General features: G+C 33.2%; 2 protein-coding genes and 1 long non-coding RNA gene across 3 annotated transcripts; 2 read left to right on the top strand and 1 right to left on the bottom strand.

Annotated features, from left to right (window-relative positions):
* Positions 1-3,096: 3,096 nt before the first annotated feature.
* LOC143051093 (uncharacterized) lies at positions 3,097-5,408 on the bottom strand. The gene is made up of 3 exons (XR_012970591.1): positions 5,321-5,408; positions 4,494-4,772; positions 3,097-3,159 (listed from the first exon to the last, which is right to left on the bottom strand). It is a non-coding gene; the product is annotated as an uncharacterized LOC143051093 (long non-coding RNA).
* A 422-nt stretch (positions 5,409-5,830) lies between these two features.
* LOC143051940 (uncharacterized) lies at positions 5,831-20,929 on the top strand. Its single transcript, XM_076224923.1, has 7 exons — positions 5,831-5,904; positions 6,746-6,886; positions 9,373-10,024; positions 10,637-10,771; positions 11,886-12,020; positions 18,005-18,351; positions 18,979-20,929. The coding sequence occupies exons 3-6, from the start codon at positions 9,373-9,375 to the stop codon at positions 18,040-18,042; spliced, it is 960 nt and encodes a 319-aa protein (XP_076081038.1). The 5' UTR covers positions 5,831-5,904; positions 6,746-6,886; the 3' UTR covers positions 18,043-18,351; positions 18,979-20,929.
* Positions 20,930-22,252: 1,323 nt separating this feature from the next.
* On the top strand, positions 22,253-26,630 carry LOC143051939 (uncharacterized). The gene has a single exon (XM_076224922.1). The coding sequence runs from the start codon at positions 22,322-22,324 to the stop codon at positions 24,524-24,526; it is 2,205 nt and encodes a 734-aa protein (XP_076081037.1). The 5' UTR covers positions 22,253-22,321; the 3' UTR covers positions 24,527-26,630.
* The last annotated feature ends 1,172 nt before the right edge of the window (positions 26,631-27,802 follow it).

The raw sequence follows: 27,802 nt of genomic DNA, 5'->3' as shown, positions 1-27,802 counted from the left end.
TAGTAAAATTAATACATGAAATGAGCAATATGCAATAATGGGTGTCATTAGGAAGAAAAAAAACGCGCACAATGTGGAGCGTGATAATCGTGACGACTTTCACTATGTCACGCATTGAAAGAAATTACAAGTCAAAAGACAAATTTGCCTTGTCATTTTGACTGGAAACTTCATCAAGATGATTATGTTGACTAGTCAAACGGACATTGTTCCCTTGTAAATTGATGTTTAAAACCAATCATAGACTACGTTAATCTCGTCAATATGACGAGTTTCTAATCAATAGGACCCCAAGGGTGACTGGGGTATAGAAATATGTTCACTTGGTCTTCTCCCGACTGGCAGTAAAACGCTTGCCGAAGTGGGGCGTCCGTTTGGCTGTGCGGGATGTATAAAGTTCGCAGTCACGTCCGGTCAGAAGGGGGACGTGACATCCGATGCCTCGTGTAAAAAGAGTGCCACGCTCTTTGCACGTTAAGAACCCTTGCAACAACTCTTTTGAGGGGTCCGTAGGTGGCCTGTTGCAAGGCGAAATTTCTGTCCCTATCCAAGATAACCCCATTTTCCAGTGGCAGTCCAAATTTCCCCGACCATCATCCCAGATGTCCTCTATCGTATCAACCTACCTATTGTATTTATTGTGAACTTGTTCTGGTCCTGAATATGTATGAAATATTTGCCACTGGACGTTAAGCAACCATCAATCAATATATTCTTTACATTAGTAGTTGATGCATGTATTTCTATATTTTATCTTGGTATAAGAGATAGAAATGTGTATGAAAGTCTACTTTGATTCCCATGAGTATGAAAGAGTTCATATTTTTACTTTAAGTTGGTATTTGCAAGACAGAAAGAATATTACAGTTATTGTATTATTTTTCATATTTGGCTGTTATTAGATTCCAGCATAGAATATTGTCTTGCATTGAGTTTATCTAGATTATATACTATTTTTGACATTAAGACTTATGAAGTCATATTTCTTTATATTCAGATTACAGTATGTGAAGTATAAGAGTAAAGTTGCTTTAAAGAGGAGCACTGCTCAGCCATTGTATCATATACATGGTGAGTTGTGTTCTGGGTTTACATGTTTATTGTCTATTTGTACTATGTGTTTTAATTAATGTGTGTCTTGTCTGTGTTTGTAATGTGTTATTGTTTAGTTTACGAATATCTCTGAATAGAAAAGTGTATTAGAATCGATTACTTTAGATAATGATTTTTGACACAAGGTGTTATTGCTATCTGTAGTATTGCATATTGAACAGTTACCGGAAATAGACTGTGGTATAAATGCTTATGATTTGTAGTAGAACATACTTTATTAATTATGGTATATTTCGAACTGAAGTTAACTACATGTACTTGGATAAATTATATTTCATTTTATTAATATGGAGATAATAATTAGAGTTATCATTCTTTGAACGTATGTATTGTGACTTATTGTGTATTTTATATGTTACAGGGTGTTTATTCAAGATTACTTTAATAAACCAATAGAACCCAACTCAAGTGTTTATTACGCCCAACTTGATGAGTCTATAGTTGTCTTGACGTATACGTTTGCATTAGAAGGCGTTATGGACTATGGTTGAGTTAACAAGTGTGGCGAAATCCACGCTCATTTTGCATTAATGTTGAGGTCGCTTCGTAGTTGTGTCCGTAAAGTGACGTAACCCACGCTCAAGGTGTCTATTAAGCGTGGTTGGAACCTCCCTTTTTTTGGCCGCTCAATGCATTTGAATGGGGACATATAGTTGTCCTGGGTTGGGAACCCCCCAAATGGCTGGATCCGCCCCTGAAGCTTACTTCATGTTCGATCGATATCATTGAGAATTCTCGACCTGCTTGTGTGTAGTAGAAAGCATAGTCTCCTTGATTGAAATTCTATGTCCATTAGGATTGAATTGTCACAACTGGGTTCCAGTTAGAGTAATCCAATTGTGCTTGAATCAAATATCACTTGGATAAGGTCTACTTCGCTACCGTTGTGTTTGAGTTGAATACTTAGCTTTTCATGTAGCATTTGGATATTGCTTAAGATTGATTTTCTCTGGTTCGACAGTGCAGGACAAAGCAGTAAGAAATGTCCAAGGTTTCATCTGATGTTTAGCACAAAGGACACGTTGCCAATGGTCCTTGTTTTTTTAATGCCTCGTTCTGTCAGCCATGAGTATATAACTTCCTGTTGCTATTCTTAATTTTACGGGTATTCTCTCAGCTTCTTGCATGGAACTACTAGCAGTTAGGTTTACTAATACATGTGTCTTTCCCAAATAATGATAAGATCTGTTTATGTATTTGGCCCTCTATTGGTAGTTGTCCAGAAAGAATGTATATGGCGGGCGTAGTGACTTGTTTGTAAAGAAAGTAATTGCTTAATGCATTTTTTGTGGAATATGTCAATAATATCCATGTTTTTTCTGTAGGAGTTACTAATTCCAGGCCGTACAGAAGTACAGGAATAACATATATTTTAAATATATGTAGTAAGGATTGCATGTCCAGTCCAGTACAAGGATTATAATTTAGTACGCCAGACGTGCGTTTCGTCTACATAAGACTCATCAGTGACGCTCATATCAAAATAGTTATAATGCATAAACCGGTATGCATTTTTTTTTGTGTTCAATCTTTTTAATTATGCAATCGTCTTAAATGCAAATTGTATTACTTTCTAGTTGGAAACGTCGTACAAGTCAGATACCAAACAAAAGTAACAATATAAACGGGATGGTAACAACCAACCGTAAAGTTTTTCTGCTATCGTCTCGGAATTGACCTGACCTCGACATGCAGAAAAAACTATACCGTCCTGTTTTTTTGTTCTGTATCTAATACTTAAAATTGAGAACGGAAATGGGGGAATATGTCAATATGCCTAAATAAAATTGTTTACAAGTTCAGTGAAAATGGACGTCACACTAAACTCCAAAACAAATAAATGAACTAAATTTAAAAAAAAAACATACAAGACTAACAAAGGCCAGAGGCTCCTGACTAGGACAGGCGTAAATATGCAATACAATATACACTATACAATACTATTTAATATGTCTTCAAACATAATTGGTGTGACTTGCTTAAAAAAATAAAAATTAACTATCATCGTCTAGTGTTTTCAAAACACATCTCTTCACTCTGTTTTCTCTGAAATAATAAAAAAAAAAAAAAAACAGAATATGTGGCACTATAAAATATTTCTAATCACAAAATTCACAGATTTGAATTTCATCGGTTTAAAAGTTGGTGTGGACTATCAATCCGAAAGGTCATAATTATCCGCTTGTAGTCGCCGCTGCTTCCGAAATGACATAAATTTCTATTTTTTCTTTCTTTTGTTAGATTCCTCTTCAAGAATTATATTTTTCATCTAAGTTTGCAAACCAATGAAAAGTTTACCCTTGTTTTTTCTGCTTACACCATTTTTGTTTTATGCTGTTTTAGTTTTATAAGTTTTGCTTTAAATCCATTTGGTCTTGGCGCTCCCGATGAAGGTTATGATAGAATTCAATGCCGTCATCGAGTTAACATTATGTAGAATGTCGTTTCTATCTAGATCTTCTGATTGTTATTCTCCAATATAGTAGGTGGCGTTGGGCCTTCCAAACATTTGATCTTCGACCAAAATGTAATGGCTTGTAATATAAATGCAAGCTTTTGTCTGATCACTTTCTGTTCATAGTATATATAATTATACAACAAACACAATGGAATGCCCAAGGTAAAATTGACCTTTAGTTATGTCTATTCTGTTAACACCATCTTGGATTTTTAAGATACCAGGCGTTTTATTTTTTGCCTATCTAAACATATGGTACGGAGCTATCTGGTTGAGATCATCCATGAAACACCTGGTGTGATCACGGAAATCATACTCTATATAAACTATTTATATTCATCTACGATTTTATCATATAAAAAGGACGTTTATTTCTAATGTAAACTTTTTTGCCAATTTCAGAGCTAAGCATATATGTCTGCTAATTTTAGAGAAATGTTGGTTTTAAAATTCCTAAATACCTGAATTGAACCCCTTTATATGATGGTTTTTTTTTCTTGTTCAATCGTTTTCTGTGAAGTTTTCTTTACTTTTTGCCTTTGGTCATAGTGTTACTGTACTTAACTTTGATTTGTGGTAACATATATATGTAATACGTAGAAGATTGATTTTTGAAGTCTCAGGCTAATGTTACCAAAAACTAGTGTGAAAGACAATATAACTGTCATAAATTATGTAAGAAATGAATAATTTCTTAAATAAACAGGAAAAAACATCAGACAAGTCTTTCCCCCTTTTGCTTACTCACTAAAGGTTCTGAATTTATAGTGTATAAAAATAGACCGTAGAGTTACCTTAGTGTTAGTCCACATTTAATTTACTGTAAATGTTTTTTAAAAAAGAACAAACTGTATCATGTGTTAAGTACGATACACAAAGGGTAATGCATGTTCTTAAACAAGAAAATGATGTTTATACTTACGGTCTTTCAGAGTGCGTATGAATAGTGGATCGCCAAGTTGGCTTTCTCCATCTGCAGAACTGGCAGATAACTGGAACTTGTATTCAGTGCCAGCCTTTAGCCCATGAGCTTTGAACATTTTACCAGGCGCTGTCACTGATTTTTTGTAATTCGTTGAAGGAGTTATCCCGTAGTAGATATTGAATTTAACGGGTATATCAAAATCTGGAGAATCCCAACCGATCGCAATACTGGTTTGATTGCGTTTTAGTAGCTGTAAATTGCTTGGAGTCGGTGGAACTAAATAGAAACGTCCGAAAAGCCTTGCAATAACTGTTTGAGTGATACTCATAAGACAATATTTTGTTAGTTGTACAAGGTGTTCAATGGTATCAGTCTTTTGAACAGTTAAAAAGGAACAAAATGGATAAAAATAATGAACTTTCCAAAAATCAAACAAAAATCCTGGTTATTGTATATATATAATTGTGTGTTGTGATTTTGCATAATCATGTTGTTTTTATTCTTGTAGGTGTGAATTCTCTGGAAATTAATCTTAATAGAATTCTTTCAGTAAGCATGACACGTTCTGTTGATATAAACCTCTTTGGGTGCGCTTGATAAGAAAATACCAACGGGACATTCAACTCCTTGGCAGATCTGACTATCAAACGTAGATGAATGATAGCGATGTGTGTCGATTGCTTCAACTCTGTTAGTAGGAGAAAGGCAGGCAACAGTATTTTTCGATGAAGAAAAAAAGACAAACTAACTACACAAAGCTTATAATAATAATAATAATAATAATAATAATAATAATAATAATGTAAGCAAAACATTACACCTACCTGGATCCAAACAGCATGATAAGGCACGATCACAACACACAAGAATAACAATCAGCATCAACATTTCTGCTTCTTTGGTGTACTTTTGTCGTTATGAAATTAACTTAGTTGGGTCAGTTTTTATACTAACATATCTTGATAATGATTTTTTTTGGTAATGTTGATTATGACATTCTGGTAACGTGTTCTCTAATCATTATATAGTAGAGGGGATGATGGTCGGGGAAATTTTAACTGCCACTTGAAAATGAGGGTATATTGGATAGGGACAAAAATTTTGCCTTGCAACAGGCCACCTACGGACCCCTCAAAGAGTTGTTACAAGGGTTCTTAACGTACAAAGAGCATGGCACTCTCTTTACACGAGGCATCGGATTTAACGTCCCCCTTCTGACCGGACGTGACTGCGAACTTGATACATCCCGACAGCCAAACGGTCTCATTGGCACTCATATCACATCTTCTTATTCATATGTACTAACTGATTGGTTTTACTGCTTTTAGGGGAACATAATGAGGAAGATGTGCCTAAAATTTGCAGTCAAGATCATTCAGACAACGAAGTAGTTGACATAGAACGAACGGTAAGCAATTTTATTAAAACTATGCTGATTTTTGGGACAATTTAAAAAGGAACAAAAAAATTATAATGGTCCAGTTTTAGTAAATGAGACAAAAGTAATTTTGCAACATGTTAATGGTCAACAGAGTGATCCAGGCTTTTCAACAAATGTTGTTTAAATAATTATAACAATATATTTATAAGTGTGACAATTGAGCTGTGTTGATTAATCTATTTTTTTAAATATTTTCTGTGCGTTTCTGTTTACTAATCAACCTTATAAAACAGTTTTAAAACAAAAAACAAGAGGCTCAAAAGGCATTATATTCTGTATATTATAAGATTAGAAACATTAATATTCCTATAGATTTACAGTTGAAGATATTTCACACACTTGTTTGTATCTCCTATTTTACTTTATGCTTGTGAAGTTATTGGTTTTGAGAAAAATGATAATATTGAAAAGGTACATTTACAATTTTTAAAGAGAATACTTAAAGTACGAACCACCACACCAAACTATTTAGTTTATGGAGAATTGGGACGTTTCCCATTGATTATTAATATTACCTATAGATTTGTTTTTGTGTCATTCATATAATGTTTATATAATGTTATCTTGTTGTAGGTTACTGTCACAAATCTTTATATAATATGATTTATATGGCAATAAAATTTGATTTGAGTTGATTTGTAAAAAATAACCGTGTGTGTTATGAACTTGTACGCAAATAAGGTATTAATGTACTTCGTTCCATAATTATTCTGGTATAAGCAGCAGTTGTAGCCGCTTCAGGTTTATTTACAAAATGGCGAGCTCATTTCTTTTGAAGATTTAAGTGGTTTTTTTTATTCTTTATCAGGAACTGAGAAAGAATGTAACTGAATGCAGTACTGTAGAATCCACAGATTTCACTTTGCCACTATCACAGTCGTATATTGATAGATGTCTGAATCGATCACAATCAAAGAAAGATACTTTGAATGGATCAACGGGGCCAAATGTAAGCTTAAAACTACAATTTGTGATTTACCATATATTTTTGTCGAGCCTGCAACTTTTGTTGCAGAAAGCTCGACATAGGGATAGTGATCCGGCGGCGGCGGCGGCGGCGGCTACGGCGGCGGTGTTAGCTCACTTCTTAAAAGCTTTATATTTCAGAAGGTGGAAGACCTGGATGCTTCATACTTTGTATATAGATGCTTCATGTTACGAAGTTTCCATCAGTCACATGTCCAATGTCCTTGACCTCATTTTCATGGTTCAGTGACCACTTGAAAAAAAAGTCCAAATTTTTTGTAATGTTGAATTCTCTCTTATTATAACTAATAGGATAACTATATTTGGTATGTGCGTACCTTGCAAGGTCCTCATGTCTGTCAGACAGTTTTCACTTGACCTCGACCTCATTTCATGGATCAGTGATCAAGGTTAAGTTTTGGTGGTCAAGTCCATATCTCAGATACTATAAGCAATAGGGCTAGTATATTCGGTGTATGGAAGGACTGTAAGGTGTACATGTCCAACTGGCAGGTGTCATCTGACCTTCACCTCATTTTCATGGTTCAGTGGTTATAGTTAAATTTTTGTGTTTTGGTCTGTTTTTCTCATACTATATGCAATAGGTCTACTATATTTGTTGTATGGAATGATGGTAAGGTGTACATGTCTAGCGGGCAGATGTCATGTGACCTTGACCTCATTTTCATGGTTCAGTGGTCAAAGTTAAGTTTTTGAGTTTTGGTCTTTTTATCTAATACTGTATGCCATAGGTCAACTATATTTGGTGTATGGAAATATTTTATGATCTTTATGTCAGTCGCGCAGGTTTTATTTGACGGTGACCTCATTTTCACAGTTCATTGCACAGTGTTAAGTTTTTGCGTTTGGTCTATTTTTCTTAAACTATAAGTAATGGGTCAACTATATATGTTGTATAGAAGCATTGTTAGCTGTACATGTCTGCCTGGCATGGTTCATCTGACCTTGACCTCATTTTCAAGGTTCATTGGTCTTTGTTAAGTTATCTTGGTTAATGTTAAGTTTATGAGACAGTTGTAATAAAACTAAGCTTTATACTTAGGACTATCAACATAATATCAATGATTAGTATAGAAGGCGAGACATTTCAGCGTGTGCACTCTTGTAGAAATTAATAACACTATAAATAATAATCAAAGTTTCAGGCTTATAATTTTTAACTACGCCAGACGCGCGTTTCGTCTATACAAGACTCATCAGTGACGCTCGAATCAAAGAGGATCGTGTTTATCTGTCCTGATCTAGACAAATTTAGAAGTCTTAGAGTTCATTCTTCAACACAGCTGCTGGAAAGATTAATGCACCTAAACGTGAAAATAGAAGGAATTATTGAAATACTGAAGGACGGAACAGATTATGATGTGTGACAGGTATCCGAGGTGGTACAAAAATGTACCATCTAAGATTTGCTGGCCTCAAAACACCACCCAAGGGTTCTTACTTGATGGGTAGGACATGTAAGAAGTGCTACCAAAATAAATGAATTTTGAATATGTAAAAATGCTACCTTGAATAAATAAATTTCTATTTACATATCAATCAATATAGATTTTTTTATTATGTACAACAGCGTTATAGGAAGATTTGTATTCTGTTTGATCGCAAATCTAACAGTTTAAAATCAGTTCATGCCTGAATAGATTTTGCGAGTTACAATAAAACAATATATTACTGTTACTTGCTATTTTTATATAAAATCGGTTCTTTTTCCGGAAATAGATTTAGACCATTAGTCTCGAAAGAACTTATTTTTACTTTCTGCGAGTAACCATAGCTAGTGCTTGTTAAATTTACGTTCAATTGTTATTTATATATTGACGACGCATATAATAAATCATATAGCAAACATATTTCTTCCGAAGAAACTTGGTGTACATGAAGCTTACATGTGTCAACCATGAACTATATTTGTCTGTCCGTCACTTGACTTTTGACATCAATTTCACAGTCATGGTACACTAATTCCAAGACACTTAAGCCATATACCTGTGGTATAAATATTTAACCACTGGAAACGTCTTGTAATATAACGAAGTTTCGTATAGAAATTGGATTGTCCTGACCTACATTTTCTGCATGGCTGAATCAGGTTAAGTTTAGTGGTAAGGTTCAGAACTAAGACACTGTTAGTCATACCTGGTTGATATTTCATCAGTAGGTGCATCTTGAATAATTACGGAGGTTTATAGAAGCATTTTGTCACCTTGACCGATATTTTATGCTTGACTGACTCATGTAAGTCATCTTGGATTGATATTTACTCCGTATATATGCCTTGGAAAGTATCGAAGGTTCATGTAAAAATTAGGTCATCTTGACCTACATTTTATGCATGAATAATAGGGTGAATTTTGTGTAAAAAAAGGAGAGGGGACTTGCTATCGTTAGCCTCTGCTCCAGCTCATAGTTTAATATATATATGTTAATATTCTTTTTTTTTTCTTATAGATGTGTATTAGCACTAGCAATGCTATACAACTTTCTATCATGGGAAATTTCCACCAAGCTTCTCCGAATGTCTTTAACCATGATGCTATAGGAAGTCAATGCAGTACAATGAGCATTGTTGCTGTAATAGCTACTTTGATTAAAGCAAAGGACCTCTGGTGTAGTAGAGATATAGATACAATTCTTAAAGAAGGAAATTCTTTGCATTTAAATATTTTACAAAAAAAAGGCTGGCCACAATGGCGATCTGAGAGTAAAATTGATTTAGATGAGTTTCCTGACACAATAACTTTCAATTTTGATTCCTTGAAAGTTCATGCCAGCATAGGATTATTGGGTGATGCAGTGTATGGGTTTTATGGTGATGTGCGTAGACTTATTAAAAAAGCAATTGATGAAAGACCTTCTAACAGCTTTGTTCTAAGGATGTATGATAAATGCACTGCTATAATATTTGGCAAAAACCAAACTTACAGTATCTTTGACCCTCATGCACGAAACTCCAAAGGGCAGGTAGATGGGAATGGTTCCGCGTGTATTCTCCACTTTTCGGATGTGAATAATATGGTGAAATATCTTGAAAGTATGGCTTGTAATGACATTAGGGAACAACAAATTGACATAACTCCAGTTAATGTAGAAATATTAAAAAGTAAGTACTTGTAATCGGTCTAAGGAGCCCTCTACACCCCCCCCCCCCCCTTTGAAATCCGCCACTGATCACACAGAGAGATTAAGATGCTATCCATTATCAAAAACATTTTATAGAAATCTGCAACAATTCTCCAAAAGTTGGCAAGCAGGGGGTAAATCCAGGATTCAATGTTAGGGGATACAGAAAGCTTGATAAATGAATGATGCCCGAGCAAAGCGAACAACATAAAGTTATTGACAATTTAAAATATTTATGCTAAAAATACATATATATAAATTGTCAGTCAGATGGCTCTTTGGCAATCAAAGGTTTAAAAAGAGAAGAATCAATGGATGGAATTTTAAGAGTAAAGACTGTTGCCTCTTTGACACATTACTCGTTTCCATTCGTTATTCTAGAGATGTCTATTTACGCTGTATTTACGTAAAAGCTTTTAGGACACGTCGATCCATACTGTCCACGTCGACTGTCAAGTGAGCCTGAACAGCTGAAAGTTTCTACTACATTTACTGATTTCATAATCCTTTCACCGCTTAGCCTTTGCTGTTTGTTTGCTTGAAAATTTCTCTGACATTATTCATAACTCATTTTTATTTTCACTTCCTACAGAAACTGGTGTCGATGATGATTACAATGATCATGATAATGAAGATGATGATTACAATGATCATGATAATGAAGATGATGATTGTGTTGGGTATGATATACCTGAGTCAGTTAAATCTACGACTTCTACTCTGGAAGGTTAGTTGAATTAATTGTCTTTACTTGGCCAATAGCCATTATATTATTATTCCTATTCAAACTTTACAACCAAATTGGTCATAATAATGTTAACAATTAATATTTTTTTTTAACCAAATCGGGACCCCAGAAGGGCATAAAAAACTTTAAATTAAATTAACCTTCCATCCACTTTTTCTGGGCTTAAAAAAGGTGGTATGTGAACTCATGTCATCACAAGACGTCCATCATAGTGGATCGAAACCACTTGGCTAAAGTTCAACAACACATTGCAGAAATTATGTACGAAAGGTTCTTTACCAACGTTGCTCATTATTTTTCTGTCCACAAAAAACATTGCAATCAGATCCAATTCGTATTTTTGAGTGACACCATGATAACTATGAAGATACTTCAGTTGGTCAATTTCAACCAGATTTTTCTGGAATTATGCATTTGTCATTGACAAAATTTAATAATTTTATTTTTGTCTGATGGTAAAAGAATGACTACCAGAATAAAATGTTTCTGAATTGAAAATGTAATCAGGTAGTTCTCCGTTTGGCACAACCCCTACTGCTGTATAACTTTTAAACCGCTTGGTGATCATTAATGACACTTCATACAGATTGTCCACCAGCACCAGAATTTGTGTCAGAAACAATGTTGGATTCAGGGCTTGATTCTCTTTTAAATTACAAATAAAAAATGTCAATGTTTGAAAATCAGGTAAGGTCCATGCCAAAAACTTAATAGTATATCTCTGGTTTTAATAGCAAATACAATACAAGGTAAATATTTGATTTTTATTTTGTTCTTGTTTTATACACAAGTAACTCTTGAACACAAACACACTGTCTTGTATTTTTTTATATGAAAATCACATGATAGTTCATAAACAATTTAGCAAATACGTTTGGAGAACGGTTAGAACATATACATTGAGGGTCGATGTTACAAAACACCAAGTGAAATTAACAAGCGCAGGTTCTCGATTATTCCATCATAGTTCATCTATAGCCAGTTTAAGATAAGTTAAATTTGGAGAAAGACCTATATAACCTACATATGTTGAATCTATGTATTGATCTTATTAGATTAAAATCACATGCATTTTTATTTTCACTTCCTACAGAAACTGGTGTCGATGATGATTACAATGATCATGATAATGAAGATGATGATTACAATGATCATGATAATGAAGATGATGATTGTGTTGGGTATGATATACCTGAGTCAGTTAAATCTACGACTTCTACTCTGGAAGGTTAGTTGAATTAATTGTCTTTACTTGGCCAATAGCCATTATATTATTATTCCTATTCAAACTTTACAACCAAATTGGTCATGTTTCCAACTGATAGATAACAAAATAAAACTTGAACAGGAAATTTAATCCATGTAAGTCAAAGGGACGTCAAGTTGACTACTTATTCCTTATTCCTTATTCGTAACCTATTTGTTACTTATTCCTTATTCCTTATTCGTAACCTATTTCTTACGTACTCCTTATTCCTTATTCGTTACCTATTTGTTACTCATTCATTCCCTATTCGCTTTTTATACCTTCATCTTTTAAATGTTTTTTAAGGTCTCTAGTGTTTACTCTAGGCTTGTAGAGTAGACAAAAAAAAAACTAGTCGGCACCTATGTATCATTTTTTCGCTCGACTTGTCTTATGCCCTGTAACCTATTGGATACGTATTCTTTCCGTATTTGCTTCTTATATATTACATCTCTTAAATATTTTTTTCGACGTAAGTCGTTTAAGCTCGGTTTTGTTTGACCACGTGATGACGCTTAACTATGGTAGCATCAAGGCAATGAATGACAATCTATGTTTTGATTGGTCAAAATAGTGCAAATATCGATTTCTTTTCATTGTGTTCGAAAAATCGGCCTTAAATAATGAATAGATGTTCTTAATATTATTTTATCCAGTTCTATCTAATCACTCTAGATAATTATATATTTGTTTTTATCATCATGTGAACATACACGTTTTTTTCCCATGGATTCGCCTATTATGTTTGTAGTAATATAGCTAAGACTAATTAGTTATCAAAGGTACCAGGATTATAATTTAATACGCCAGACGCGCGTTTCGTCTACATAAGACTCATCAGTGACGCTCAGATCAAAACAGTTAAAATGCCAAACAAATACAAAGTTGAAGAGCATTGAGGACCCAAAAATTCCTAAAAGTTGTGCCAAATACGGCTAAGGTAATCTACTCCTGGGCGTAAGAAAATCCTTAGTTTTTCGAAAAATTAAAAGTTTTGTAAACAGAAAATTTATAGAAATGACCATATAATTGATATTCATGTCAACACCGAAGTGCTGACTACTGGGCTGGTGATACCCTCGGGGACGAAACGTCCACCAGCAGTGGCATCGACCCAGTGGTGTAAATAGTTATCAAAGGTACCAGGATTATAATTTAATACGCCAGACGCGCGTTTCGTCTACATAAGACTCATCAGTGACGCTCAGATCAAAACAGTTAAAATGCCAAACAAATACAAAGTTGAAGAGCATTGAGGACCCAAAAATTCCTAAAAGTTGTGCCAAATACGGCTAAGGTAATCTACTCCTGGGCGTAAGAAAATCCTTAGTTTTTCGAAAAATTAAAAGTTTTGTAAACAGAAAATTTATAGAAATGACCATATAATTGATATTCATGTCAACACCGAAGTGCTGACTACTGGGCTGGTGATACCCTCGGGGACGAAACGTCCACCAGCAGTGGCATCGACCCAGTGGTGTAAATAGTTATCAAAGGTACCAGGATTATAATTTAATACGCCAGACGCGCGTTTCGTCTACATAAGACTCATCAGTGACGCTCAGATCAAAACAGTTAAAATGCCAAACAAATACAAAGTTGAAGAGCATTGAGGACCCAAAAATTCCTAAAAGTTGTGCCAAATACGGCTAAGGTAATCTACTCCTGGGCGTAAGAAAATCCTTAGTTTTTCGAAAAATTAAAAGTTTTGTAAACAGAAAATTTATAGAAATGACCATATAATTGATATTCATGTCAACACCGAAGTGCTGACTACTGGGCTGGTGATACCCTCGGGGACGAAACGTCCACCAGCAGTGGCATCGACCCAGTGGTGTAAATAGTTATCAAAGGTACCAGGATTATAATTTAATACGCCAGACGCGCGTTTCGTCTACATAAGACTCATCAGTGACGCTCAGATCAAAACAGTTAAAATGCCAAACAAATACAAAGTTGAAGAGCATTGAGGACCCAAAAATTCCTAAAAGTTGTGCCAAATACGGCTAAGGTAATCTACTCCTGGGCGTAAGAAAATCCTTAGTTTTTCGAAAAATTAAAAGTTTTGTAAACAGAAAATTTATAGAAATGACCATATAATTGATATTCATGTCAACACCGAAGTGCTGACTACTGGGCTGGTGATACCCTCGGGGACGAAACGTCCACCAGCAGTGGCATCGACCCAGTGGTGTAAATAGTTATCAAAGGTACCAGGATTATAATTTAATACGCCAGACGCGCGTTTCGTCTACATAAGACTCATCAGTGACGCTCAGATCAAAACAGTTAAAATGCCAAACAAATACAAAGTTGAAGAGCATTGAGGACCCAAAAATTCCTAAAAGTTGTGCCAAATACGGCTAAGGTAATCTACTCCTGGGCGTAAGAAAATCCTTAGTTTTTCGAAAAATTAAAAGTTTTGTAAACAGAAAATTTATAGAAATGACCATATAATTGATATTCATGTCAACACCGAAGTGCTGACTACTGGGCTGGTGATACCCTCGGGGACGAAACGTCCACCAGCAGTGGCATCGACCCAGTGGTGTAAATAGTTATCAAAGGTACCAGGATTATAATTTAATACGCCAGACGCGCGTTTCGTCTACATAAGACTCATCAGTGACGCTCAGATCAAAACAGTTAAAATGCCAAACAAATACAAAGTTGAAGAGCATTGAGGACCCAAAAATTCCTAAAAGTTGTGCCAAATACGGCTAAGGTAATCTACTCCTGGGCGTAAGAAAATCCTTAGTTTTTCGAAAAATTAAAAGTTTTGTAAACAGAAAATTTATAGAAATGACCATATAATTGATATTCATGTCAACACCGAAGTGCTGACTACTGGGCTGGTGATACCCTCGGGGACGAAACGTCCACCAGCAGTGGCATCGACCCAGTGGTGTAAATAGTTATCAAAGGTACCAGGATTATAATTTAATACGCCAGACGCGCGTTTCGTCTACATAAGACTCATCAGTGACGCTCAGATCAAAACAGTTAAAATGCCAAACAAATACAAAGTTGAAGAGCATTGAGGACCCAAAAATTCCTAAAAGTTGTGCCAAATACGGCTAAGGTAATCTACTCCTGGGCGTAAGAAAATCCTTAGTTTTTCGAAAAATTAAAAGTTTTGTAAACAGAAAATTTATAGAAATGACCATATAATTGATATTCATGTCAACACCGAAGTGCTGACTACTGGGCTGGTGATACCCTCGGGGACGAACCAGATGATCTCAAACATGCAGTAAAGTTTATGAAGATATAAGTGGCAGTCTGAATCAATATACAGCTACAAAAATGCATATTATTGGAAATTGCATTTTAAAAACAAGACGAATGTCTGCCCAGAAAGCAGCTACCCAAATTGGGCATTTACAATTGATTTGGTCACCAAGGACAGTTTACTTAAATACCAGACAAAAAGAAGAGCGTTTTAAGGTTTTGTTACCGAGGCAAAAAAGAGATCATTGCCAAACAACAATACCGACATATTTTGTTCAGGGAATAACATGGGAAAAAATAGAACTTGGACTGAGTAAAAATATCTTTGCTGAAGGACAGTCCTATGTAGCCTTATCAAGAGTTAAATCATTAGGAGGATTAGCAATACAATCATTTGATCCATAAAAAATCAGGACAAATCAGGCAGTTATCAATTTCTACAGATCCATATCACCATTGAAAAAACATACTTATGATTAAAGTTTGCACACATATGTAAATAAATATGCCAACCATGTTAAAAAAATAGTGATGACTTTATGTTATTATTTAATATATTTACTGCATACACAAAATATGAATTAAAAACACTCTTTTTTTTTTACTTAACTGAAATTTATTGACAAATATTTGCAGTAGTGGTTGAATGTATAAAAATGCTGATTTCTTATTGGTTGAAATGAGGTTATTAGGCTAAAGCTTAACAAATTTATTTCTACATAAATGCTGCTTGGTGGAAGAATTTCAGAGTCAAATTAAGATCCGCCTACCTAATTATGAGCCATGAGTTGAGTTTGTGTATTACAAATATGTTTTTCGCTTTACATGAACTGTTTATATATAATATTAGGTCCATGTCAGAAAAATATACACTATTATGTATGAAGAGAAACTGGGAAAGGACGAGTTTATACCATGAACTAAATGGTTAAGATTTTTCTTTCATATTTCACCCCTAAACGAACCCCTGATTATGGAAAATTTTAGCCACGATGAAATTGACATTGTTCAAAACATAGCTAAGCATACATAAACACAACTCAGTATCGAGACTATAGTATATAATGTATTACAATAAGACTGCTGTTTTCTTGTTATTGTTGAGATAAAAAATCATTTTAATAAAATATTTGATAGCCTTAAAAGCATTTGGTTGAGGTCGCCATCTGTTCAAACGCCACTTAAAAATAAATGGGATTTCATTGAAATCGACAGCTTCGTTATGCAAATTATGACCTTTATGTCAGCAATTGATTGCACGTGCAACAGGTTAGAGTTCATATCCGGCGGTTCACAATGCTTGCCGAATTTTTGAAATTTAAGTTTATTTAAGGTTTAACGGACTTAATTATAAGTCAAAACTATGTGTTTTATTTCTAAAAACTGTAAATATAAGAATTGAATGCGGTTTTTTGAAAATGTATATGGAAATAAATGCAAGTATAGCGATCACATTTTTAGCAAGAAGCACTTCCGCGCTTCATACAAAATGTGATCGTTACTTGCATTTATTTCCCTATACATTTTCAAAAAACAGCATTCATTTCTATAAAAAAAATAGTAAATGTTCTCATTCTACAGTGCCCGTGCGTCCGCTATACATACCGAAAGGGTTTGCGACTCTAACTGTTACAAATTTATTATTCAATTATGAACCTTGGTACATGTACTATTGAATATAATGAAAAATCTATTTTAACTACATGTTCTTATAAAATGTACATTCTCAATAAGAGATAAAAATATGAAGAACTGTTACATGGAAATTGTTTTGACAATGATTGTTTGAATAGGCTGATTAGCTGTAGTTATTTTATCACCTTTTAGATTATTTTTTACACAGGTACAGCAGAAAAACTTGAAAAAGTGCTGCAGATGAGTTGTATAGACCAACCATTTGTTTTGTCTTACTTAGGAAGAAATATCATCTGTGTACCTTTGTTACGTAGAAAAAAATTATAAGCCTGTTACATTTGATTATTATTTACAACCACTGGGTCGGTGCCTCTGCTGGTGGACGTTTCGTCCCCGAGGGTATCACAAGCCCAGTAGTCAACACTTCGGTGTTGACATGAAATATCAATGACATTGTCTTTATTTATAAATTAACTGTTTAAAAGACTATGAATTATTCGAAATACTAGGGATTTTCTACCTCCAGGCACAGATTACCTTAGCCGTATTTGGCAAAACTTTTTGGAACTTTCGACCCTCAATGCTCTACAACTTTCTACTCTATTTGGCCTTACACTTATTGTGTTTCGAGCGTCACTGATGAGTCTTGTACAGACGAAACGCGCGTCTGGCATAGTACAAAATTATAAGCCTTTAATTATTATTTATGTAATTAAAGCAGATAACAACTGGCTGCAAATAAATAAAAACCATTCTAAAACCAGTTGCGGATCCAGAAATTTCATAGGGGGTGGAGGCCACTGACTGTCATAGGAGGAGGTCTGCTCCAATCATGCTCCAGTGATTCCCTATATAATTAACAAAAATTTTCCCACAAAAGGGGGGGGGGGTCTTAATTTCTTCTGAAAACGAATGCCATATCAGGGTAAATCATATCAACAAATGAAATATTTTATAACATTTTCAAATCTGTCTAATTTTTAAAACTGTTTAAAAATTACAATTTATTATACATTCAATTGTTACTCATTAACAATTTTAATTTTAACTCTTAAATTTAAAATTCATTCAAATTTTAAATATCATCATTATTTTAAAAGGAGATCGCCAAACTACAGACATCCCGAGAAGGGATTAGGCCTTGCAAACCACTGAGAGTGAAAATAGTCTCAGCTAAAGCACCAAGACAATACACCAATGCAAGTAGTAAGAAGATGACAGTAGTTGAAGTAGTAATGGATGATGCATCTGGTTATAAAAAACTGTCATGTTACACTAGATTGGCATTTCCATTCTTGAAGAGAAATAATTAAATAATGCTAATCAATGCCATTGCAAAGACCCAAGATAGTGTTGCTACTGCAGACAACAAAATTATTAAGAAATCATATCTGCTGCAGGTACAACTACAGCAAGTGCATCGAAAACCAATTTACATCCATCGAAGGTTGGTGAAATTATATTTTACGATGACCATGATGACAGTTTAGCATAAACAAGTAAATAAAAGTGAATGCATTTGGCACTTTTACTTTTGTCATGCAGCTTTTCCATCTGTTCATCAAAACATCATACATCTAAAATTATTTCTTATTATATTTGACATTGGAAAATTTCAGATTTGCTGATACTTTTACTGTAAATGCATAAGATTTTTTTTGCCGTAGACATCAAATATAGAACATAATAGTTTCAATACCTGCAGTTTGAACATTTTGTATTTTTATAATATACAAAAGGGATGAGACACAAATTAAAACTTAATATTAAGTCTTCTCCCAAAACCTTTAGTACAGTAAAAATAATTTTTGCACTTAATAATTATTTTACTTTAAAAAAACAATGAGTAACTACAACCTTCAATCTTTTTCATAAAAAAGTACTGTTACATTTAATTTATAACACACTCCAAAAATATTTAATTACAATAAAGATCTTTAGTAAATAATGCATGACACAAAAGGATAAAATGACCAGTATTTCCAAATGTCAATTTACATATAATTTGAAATAATATTTGGTTACTGAACATATAACCACAATTTTTATATTTAACCATTCTTCAATTTTGTAGATTCTACCATCGGACATGATAATTGATGTAGTTACAGTCACTCATGAGGATTTATTTACTGAAACAGCTGAAATTATAGGCATTTCCTTAACTGTTACTTACCAGTCCTGTTCAAATAGGAGGAAATTAATAAACAATATCTGCCCAACATGTTCAAAATCACAAAATAAAAAAGAGGACAGCAAAACATCTGTTGTTTGCAGTGTTCTAATAAATAAAGAGGATGAGTATAAAGAACACAGATGGAGGAATTTTAATGGAGCCAATATCACCTGTAAAAGAAGAAATTGAAAGAAATCTTCTAGCCATTCCCATGAAGATAAAATATATTGAAAGTCCAAAGAAAGACAATACTGTTTCAAAAATAAAAAGGCAGTAACTTTAGTTTCCAATGTAGTGTATTAAAAGATATGTACAATGTTAAAGTCATATGAAACGAGTTATTGAAAAAAAAAGTTGAACATGTTTTCTTTAACTAAATAGTTACTTTAAAGTATAAAACTTTTATTTTTATAGTTGTTTTAGTGAAACCTTTTATGTTTTAATGTAAAACTTCATGAAATGTACGGCTTCTGAATTATTTACTTCCAGCGAGTAATTGTTTCGTTATTCACCAAATGCTTTTCCATATGCATGATATTCCTAATAAACAATGTGAAAACCGTTACTGCGCAAGTACAAATAAAGTTAAAATAAAAATGAACAAACAATGCCAACTCATTGGAAAAAACTATTTTTTGATCGATGATGAAAGAAATCTTGTTATACACAATTTTTTTTTAAAGGTTAATTAACAAACAGAAACGTACAGAAAATATTAAAAAAATGTATTAATCAACACAGCTCAATTGTCATAATTATAAACCACGTGCTTTCAGTGAATACTTTTGTCTATTGTTTATGGATAAACGTGTCGGAGAACGTCGCAAGTTCATCACAGAGATTAATAAGGAAAGATGGTTTCCAAATAAAATCAACGAACGTTATTTTGTTTGTAAATTACACACTACAAACTCAATATAAAAGTTAAAATATATTACAAAGGTCTTAGTTAAGTATATGTTCATGTATTGGATGAATAATTTAGTGAACATAATTATTTCCATCAACTCGTTTCATATGACTTAAAATTCAACTTGTCATAAGAATGTCTTATGGAACAAGCATGTTTTATTTTGTATAATTTTTTACATCCATAAATTCTCAAGATCAAGATTTTTACTGCCCAAAATTCTTTTCATTTTTATACACAAACATTATATTTTTACTTTTAATTTGAATTTGCTAGATTAAAAATATCAAGACATGTTTAAGTCCCATTAAAAGTATTGGTTCAGTTTCATCAGTTAACTGTTATATACATGTATATGCTTTATTATTTTTACTTGATAACACACAACTACATGAAGATGTCTTAGTTTATTATTTATTTAGTTTATTATTATTTATTCATACAAATGTTTATGGTAATTTTTTACCACAATAGCTGAATACTCTGTGCACATATTTCTTACAAGAACAAACTATAATTGATAAAAAATATATATAGAAATATATTAGATTTAGTTGAGGACTAACTTTTTTGATTCTACTCGAATTTTCTATAAAAAACATATTATTCTTTTACTAAATCGTAAAATATTGCTGGCAAATTTAACCTTATTTTATACAGTCTATTTATTAGCTAAGTACACTATTTATGATGATTATCTTATATATTTTTGATTTTACTTTCTGAAGTGATAAAAGATTAATTGCGATTTACTCATTAAACACAATGTTATACTGACTATTCATCATAGTTCTTGAAAACATTTAAGAAGAATATCTTCTAATAGGAAAAATCTTTGTATATATTGTGAATATTTTAAAGCTAGTACAAATATCTTTGTGAATTTATTCATATTATAAAAAACCGTTTCATTAAAAGCATTTTACCAAAATTATTTGCTCGAGGATGTTTCATTAATAAATATTTTTACTGATTCAGTATTCTTTATGCAAAAGACTTAACATATCAGATATTATCACAGTTCAACCATCTGTAAAAATGCAATCCCATGAAATGTTCGTCCAATTTTCCTCAGGAACTACAGATCTTGGCTGGCTCAATTTAGAATCAAGCTTAATATTATCACATTTTACAGTGTGATTTTATTTCAGATTAATGGTTCAGCAACTACCTGTTTACTAAATTCTTAAAATTACAACTTTTAATAACCATACAATAATGTTACTTAAATTTTTTAAGAGCTGCTAATCCAGACTTACTGAAATTTGGAATCAGTCTTCATTATACCACCAAAAAACAAAGTTTTTGGGGGTATATAGGAATCACCCGGTCTGTCTGTCCACCTCCGTCCATCTGTCTGTCTGTCTGTCTGTCAATCATAATTTTGTAAGCGCACCTCATCTTTAATGGATGGACCAATATTGATGAAACTTTACGCAGTTGTAGTAAAGTAGTACACAACCTGAAGATGTGGATGAAGAAAATATTTCTAGTCGGAATTATTTCAAGGGAGATAATTGAATTTACCTAGTTAATATAGCAATAAATGGCAACAAGTCTTGTAAAACCAACTACTCCTTACAAGTTAATCAATATTGATACAACTTTACACAGTTGGTGTACACAACCTGCAGATGTGCATGTGCAATTTATTCTGAATAACAAAATCATTATACCCAATGCAACCAAAATATCATATTAAGTTTTCTTCGCTTAATAATTAAGTATAATCTTACAAAAAAAAATCTGATATTGGGATTCATTTTGTGTGTCACTTCCTGCTAAGCAAAGTAAACATATTGGGATTACTATCTCTCTACGTAACACATTCATCATTTTCTTTCTGGAAAATTAGTTTACTCAGAGTCTATAAGTAAGCACTCATTTATATTTGCGTAACAGAGGCTAATGGAAAATAAAAATACTTACAATGTTCGACAAAGTGCAAATGTGCTCTAATACTGATGTAAAATATGCATGTCTCCCAGTAAATAACATTTTGTACAAAATGATAAAATGTTAATATCTTGTAATCTAATTTTTACAGACTCTTCATGTCCAGTGTATAGAAGAACAAAAAAGGGTCTTACAGTTGAAGAAATTCTATCTTTGTGTGTGAATGATAATAACCAGCATGTATGCTGGAAGGTTCCATCACCAATAGAAAATGCAATTTTTCTGGTTGATTTGAATAAAGTAAATCCCAAAGATTTAACATGCGATGATAGTGGGATATACGACAGGCATTCCTCTCCTTCAGTATTGGTTAAAGCTGCATATTCAAATGATAAAATTGTAGGGGCAAAAACAATTGCTCGCAAGACTAAAGATATGCAAGACCACATTATAAATGAAGACGGTAACTTCCTTGTGAAAAAATACTACAGCGATAAATTGGAGTCCGGACGGACCATAGGTACACGCATTATTTCCAAAGTTTACCAGTCAAATAAGATTTGTCATTACGCAGTCATTCAGTACATTGGTGACTGTAGGAATGGTTTGAGACCACACGGAAATAATTTGCGACACGAACTCTACATGAGAACAAAGCAGAGTATCTTGGATAGAGAGAAATCTTTGGTTACAAATTTACCACCAAAACAGGTTATTAATTCCATCGAAACAGAAAATGTTAGATTTTTAGACGACAGCTCTCCCAGTGATTCACCACGTGACAGACAGCAGATATATAATGTCAAGAAAAAAGAACAAAATACACAGAAATCAAGAAACACTGGTAAACTTAAAAATGCTGACTTTGAAAAATTAATATTATCAATGGACACGAGCGATTTTGTTAAAGGTGTAGACTTCTCAAGTAGCAAGAGCAAAGATAGAATTCATCCAAACACTTTTGCAGCAACGACTGGTCATTTAAATTGGATAAAAAAGTACTGTTCCGTCTCCTCAAGATATAAAGCGCAGCTTGCAATAGATATGACCTATAAAGTTGGACCGTTCTACACTACCTGCCTAAGTCTAGCACATCCAGTATTTGTACACAAGGATGACCACCTCAAGCATCCTTCTCTTTTTGTAGGAATGATGACAACAACCAGTAGAACATCATCAGACTATCAGTATCTGTCTAATCAACTGAGGAAACATGGGGTTAATAGTCTTATATATGGAACAGATGGAGAGTATGCTTTAGAAATGGGATTTGAGGCTACATTCCCTATTGAAAAGGGTAAAAATATACACCTCAGATGTTTTAATCATCTGAAGGAAGATTTGGAGGTTGAATTGAAGAATGCGAAGGTAAGCAACTCAAAACAAATTGTTAAAGACATTTTAGGTTATGAAATTGGTAGTATAAGGTTTAATGGGCTTGTTGACTCACATGAGAAGGACTATTATAAACAATATAATGAAATATCACATTCATGGACACCAGATTTTAAAGATTACTTACAATCAAAAGGATTTAGAGTTCGCCCTTTGATGGAAACCTTTATTAAATGCATGGGGAGAGAAGTTAGAGTTAATGCTGGTTTAGGTAATCCACCAAATAAATATGAAAACCAAAGAGCGGAGTCCATGAACTCCGTTTTAAAAGAATCTATTGGTGGAAAATTCACGGACCAGGCTTCCGTTCATGACCTTGTGTATAGAAAGGTGGTTTTACCACAAGAGAGAGAACTAATCAAGGCTATTTATAGCCATGGAGAGTATAGAATTGCCAAATCTTTCAAAAATTATGAGATTCATCCAAGTGTTTGGAAATCAATGACGCCTGAACAGAGACAAATTCATGTTAATAAGATAATAATGCCAAGTAATATTAGCGATGAAGAAGCTATATTTGTAAAGCTATCAAAGGAACCAGAAGAGCTGGCTGATCTTTTGACAAACATCCCAGTTTACTTAACCATGGAAATATGGGAGTCTGCAGAAAAAATCTTATCACACGGTAAAATAACAGATGTTGATAAAGAAAGTTATTGTGTTGTGTACAAAAAGGAAGCATTTATGGTAACAATCAAAGCTGATCAGTTTGCCTGTTCTTGTAAATTGTTTGACAAGATGAAACTGTGTGGCCATGTTCTGGCTGCAGCAGATGGTAAATCTTTACTTGAAGAATTGTTAAAGAAAAGAAAATACAGCCCAGTGTTGGCTATAAATAGAAACACAAGCCCATCTGCGGGAGAGAAGAGAGTAAAAAAACCACGAAAAGGTTCACAGAATGTGGTTAAACAACCTATTCAACATGAAGTTCATTTACCGACGGAAATAAATCTAAACATAAGAAGACCTTTCCAGATGAATGAAATTTTTCACAATGATGAACCATTTTGCATTGAATATCTGAACAATATAACAAAGGAAGTAGACTGTGCTTCATGTTCATGTCTTTTATCAAAAAAGGCTCTTTCCCCATACAATATTGCATTCAGTCATAATGAAAGATATGTTTATCCAAGTGTCGAGAAGAATGGCAAAACAGTTTGGAAACCAACTTTAAAAAAAATGGGAAAAAGATACTGCTGTGTTAAAAGAGAATGTATAATAAAGCGATATCCATATTTTTGAAATGAATTGATCAGGACTGGTGATATTCAGCTACAGGAATGTCACAGGCAGTTACTGAAAGATATGTTTGATTTCGTGGTTTTATAATGGTATAACATTGTGGTGTCCTTCAACCTAATGTGTGTAGACACTAAAAGAGTCTGATATTAAAAATTGAATTATGCTGCTAACAATTCTAAATAGGAGAGACAACAGTGTATTAGTATTTACTTAAAATGTGTTTGAATGTTTTTATTCTTTAGTTGTAGTTTTTATATGGTATACAGGTAATTATTGAACCTCTTTAGTTGTAGTTTTTATATGGTATACAAGTAATGATTGATATTTTGAGCATGCAAACATCTAGGTTCAATTTATGATATTTACCTAAGGTATTTTAGACCAGACTGTCTGTTCCTATACAATTTTGCCGTTCAAATGTGTTTACAAGTGTATTATATTTGAGCATATTTGCTTAACTTTTTTTTGAGTATGTATGTATGCATGACATTCAGCCTTTTATGTGAAAAATGTTTTGATTACAACTCCGACAGAATAACTGTTTTTCAGTTTAGACCGACTTTCACTTAAACAAACCTTGTCCTCTATGTTAAATTGACTTAGACGATGAAATATCTTCTATATAAAAACGTTATTCGAGGAAAATGCATAATATATATCTTACATTGGGTACCAACCAGTCTTGTAAATCATTTTCAATTTCCGGTGCATGTGTCAAAACATGGATGGCAAAAAATAATCCAGTTTTTCCTGATTTGTATTCCGGACTTTTTTCGGTTTGATAAAAAAAAAATATGGTGTTTTTGAGGGATATCAAATTATGAAAGTGGAATGATATGATGTTCACAGGAGGTGATGCGACCATGTGAAAACAGCAAACAGAAAGTAGAAACAAGTCTTAATTAACTTCAATGCGTTAAAACTTTGTAATCGTAGTGGCATGGTACCCTTTCTTTAGTTAAATCACGGTATAACATTTCTACGATCTGATATGTAAATAAAATGTTATTTCTATGAATCCATTTAAAAAACACATCAAAGATCAGCTGCATTGCATGTCAGCCTATGGAGCAGCCAATTACATCAATGCAACCATTGAAGAATTTGTATGTAAGTTACCGCCATTGAGTGGGCGGGGCTGGTAAATGTACCCTTGTAAACATGTCTGTCTACTACTTAAATAGGTATTAATGGCGGCAACCCTCGCGGAATATGAACATTATATTATAGCTCACTCGCGGGTATTGCGGCAGATTGCCATTTCATTGTAAAAGTGCAAGGGTATAGCCCTCACTTTGTTGTCATTCCGAAATAGAATACTTGTACAGATTTTTTTGCTAAGCCTGCCGATATTGAACCAATATTCCATGTGTGAGTGAATAATGTCGAGTTTCAGATCTAGCTCGCAATTATTTTTGTTTGGCACACTTTTAACGGAAGTTTAGCTTTATTAGTTTGGTTTTTTTTTTTGCGTGAACCCCATTTATTAGCGAGATTGGACTATGTCTATGGGCCATTCGATCTCCTCGGTAGGAAGATTCTCGGAACGTCTCAAACATTTATACTGAACTCTTTGTTGGTGAATTTCACAACACATCAAAAAATTCTAGCTAGTGTCGGTCTTGAGAATAAATAAAATAAGTAAATATAAATAAAAATCACTGAAGAACATATCATTAAATAATATTTAAACTATGACCCTTCTACTTTTAACATAAATAATGACAACATGTTAAATAGACACAATATTAACAACATGAATAAACATAATCTACTACTACGGGTTTTTTTTAACGACCTTGACAAAAGCCCTTGCACGGTTGATATAAACCAAATCAATCTAGCAATACACAATGATGAATAATAGTATAAATATTAAATTACATAAACAAATACATGAACAAAACGGATTACATGATAGTGTTTTGAGTTTTATTGTTAAAATAATTAATGATTTGTAAATATACTTGAATGACGATACATTTTTTTGATTTTTTGATTTCTTTGGATAGTGAATTCCACACCTTTTGACCACTAAAAGAAAAGCTTGGTTTGTATAATTCTGTATTTGATTTTGGAACAATAAAATTATCTGAAAATGAGAGTCGAGTACTGTATGACTGTTTGCTATTTGTAGTTACAATAAGATTTGACAAGTATTGGGGTACCAATCCATTGTTTTATTCATACATTAATAAGGACTTGTGGTATAATATTCTATTACATGTATTTACTGGAATTATTCCAAATTCTTTAAAAAGTTCAACAGATGGTTTTTGAAAATCGCGTTCATTTAAAATAATTCTAGCTTCCCTTTTTTGTAATTTAAGCAAACTGTCGATTAAAAATGTGTTACATTTGCCCCATATTGAACAACAGTAGTCAAAATTTGGAAGAATGTATGCATTATAAAATAAAATTCTTGCATTATGATTTAAATATTTCTTGATCCTTTTTAGTAGAGCTATATATATATAAAGGAAGAATTTACCTTAAAGTTTTTAATAACATATTTGATATGATCAGACCAAGACAGAGTTGCGTCCACAAAAATACAAAGGACTTGTTCACGCTGACTTTCATTAATATATTGATTATTAATGAAGATATTAAAAGGTTCATTACACATGACAGAAAGTTTGTGTTTTGAACATAAACACATTTTCTTTGTTTTGGATACATTGATTAACATTTTGTTTTCATCACACCAATGAGAAATATTTTCTAACACAGTATTTAGTGTCTGGCTATACAACTTTTGTTTTTACCAGTAACAGAAATAGTACTATCATCAGCCAAAAGATCACTGTTATGATTTGGATTACACAAAGGCAAAAAATTAATGAATAATAAGAATAATATGGGACCTTAAACGAACCCTTGAGGTACACCTGTTTTTACTTTTAATACACCTGAAAAAGTATTTGAAATGTATACAACCTGCTGTCTATCAGTTAGATATGAAGTAAGCCAGTGCAGTGAAGAATAAGAAAATCTGTATTTTTGTAATTTCTGGAGGAGCAGTTTATGATGAAGAACATCAGAAGCTTTACAAAGATCCAGAAATACTGCTCCTACTAATTCGCCTGCATCAATTGCTTTTAACCATTTATCTAACAAAGTTGTCATGGCAGTTTGACAGGAATGGTTCGAACGAAAACCTGATTGCAGGACATACAACAGATTATATGTGTCCGTATAGTTCATTTAATAAGTTTTTACGTGTCTCTCAAGTATTTTAGATACTAATTGTAAAAATGCAATTGGTCTGTAATT

The sequence above is a fragment of the Mytilus galloprovincialis genome, chromosome 11 (assembly GCF_965363235.1).
Source record: "Mytilus galloprovincialis chromosome 11, xbMytGall1.hap1.1, whole genome shotgun sequence".
NCBI classification, from domain to species: domain Eukaryota; kingdom Metazoa; phylum Mollusca; class Bivalvia; order Mytilida; family Mytilidae; genus Mytilus; species Mytilus galloprovincialis.
This window is presented reverse-complemented; position numbering and strand designations above follow the sequence as displayed.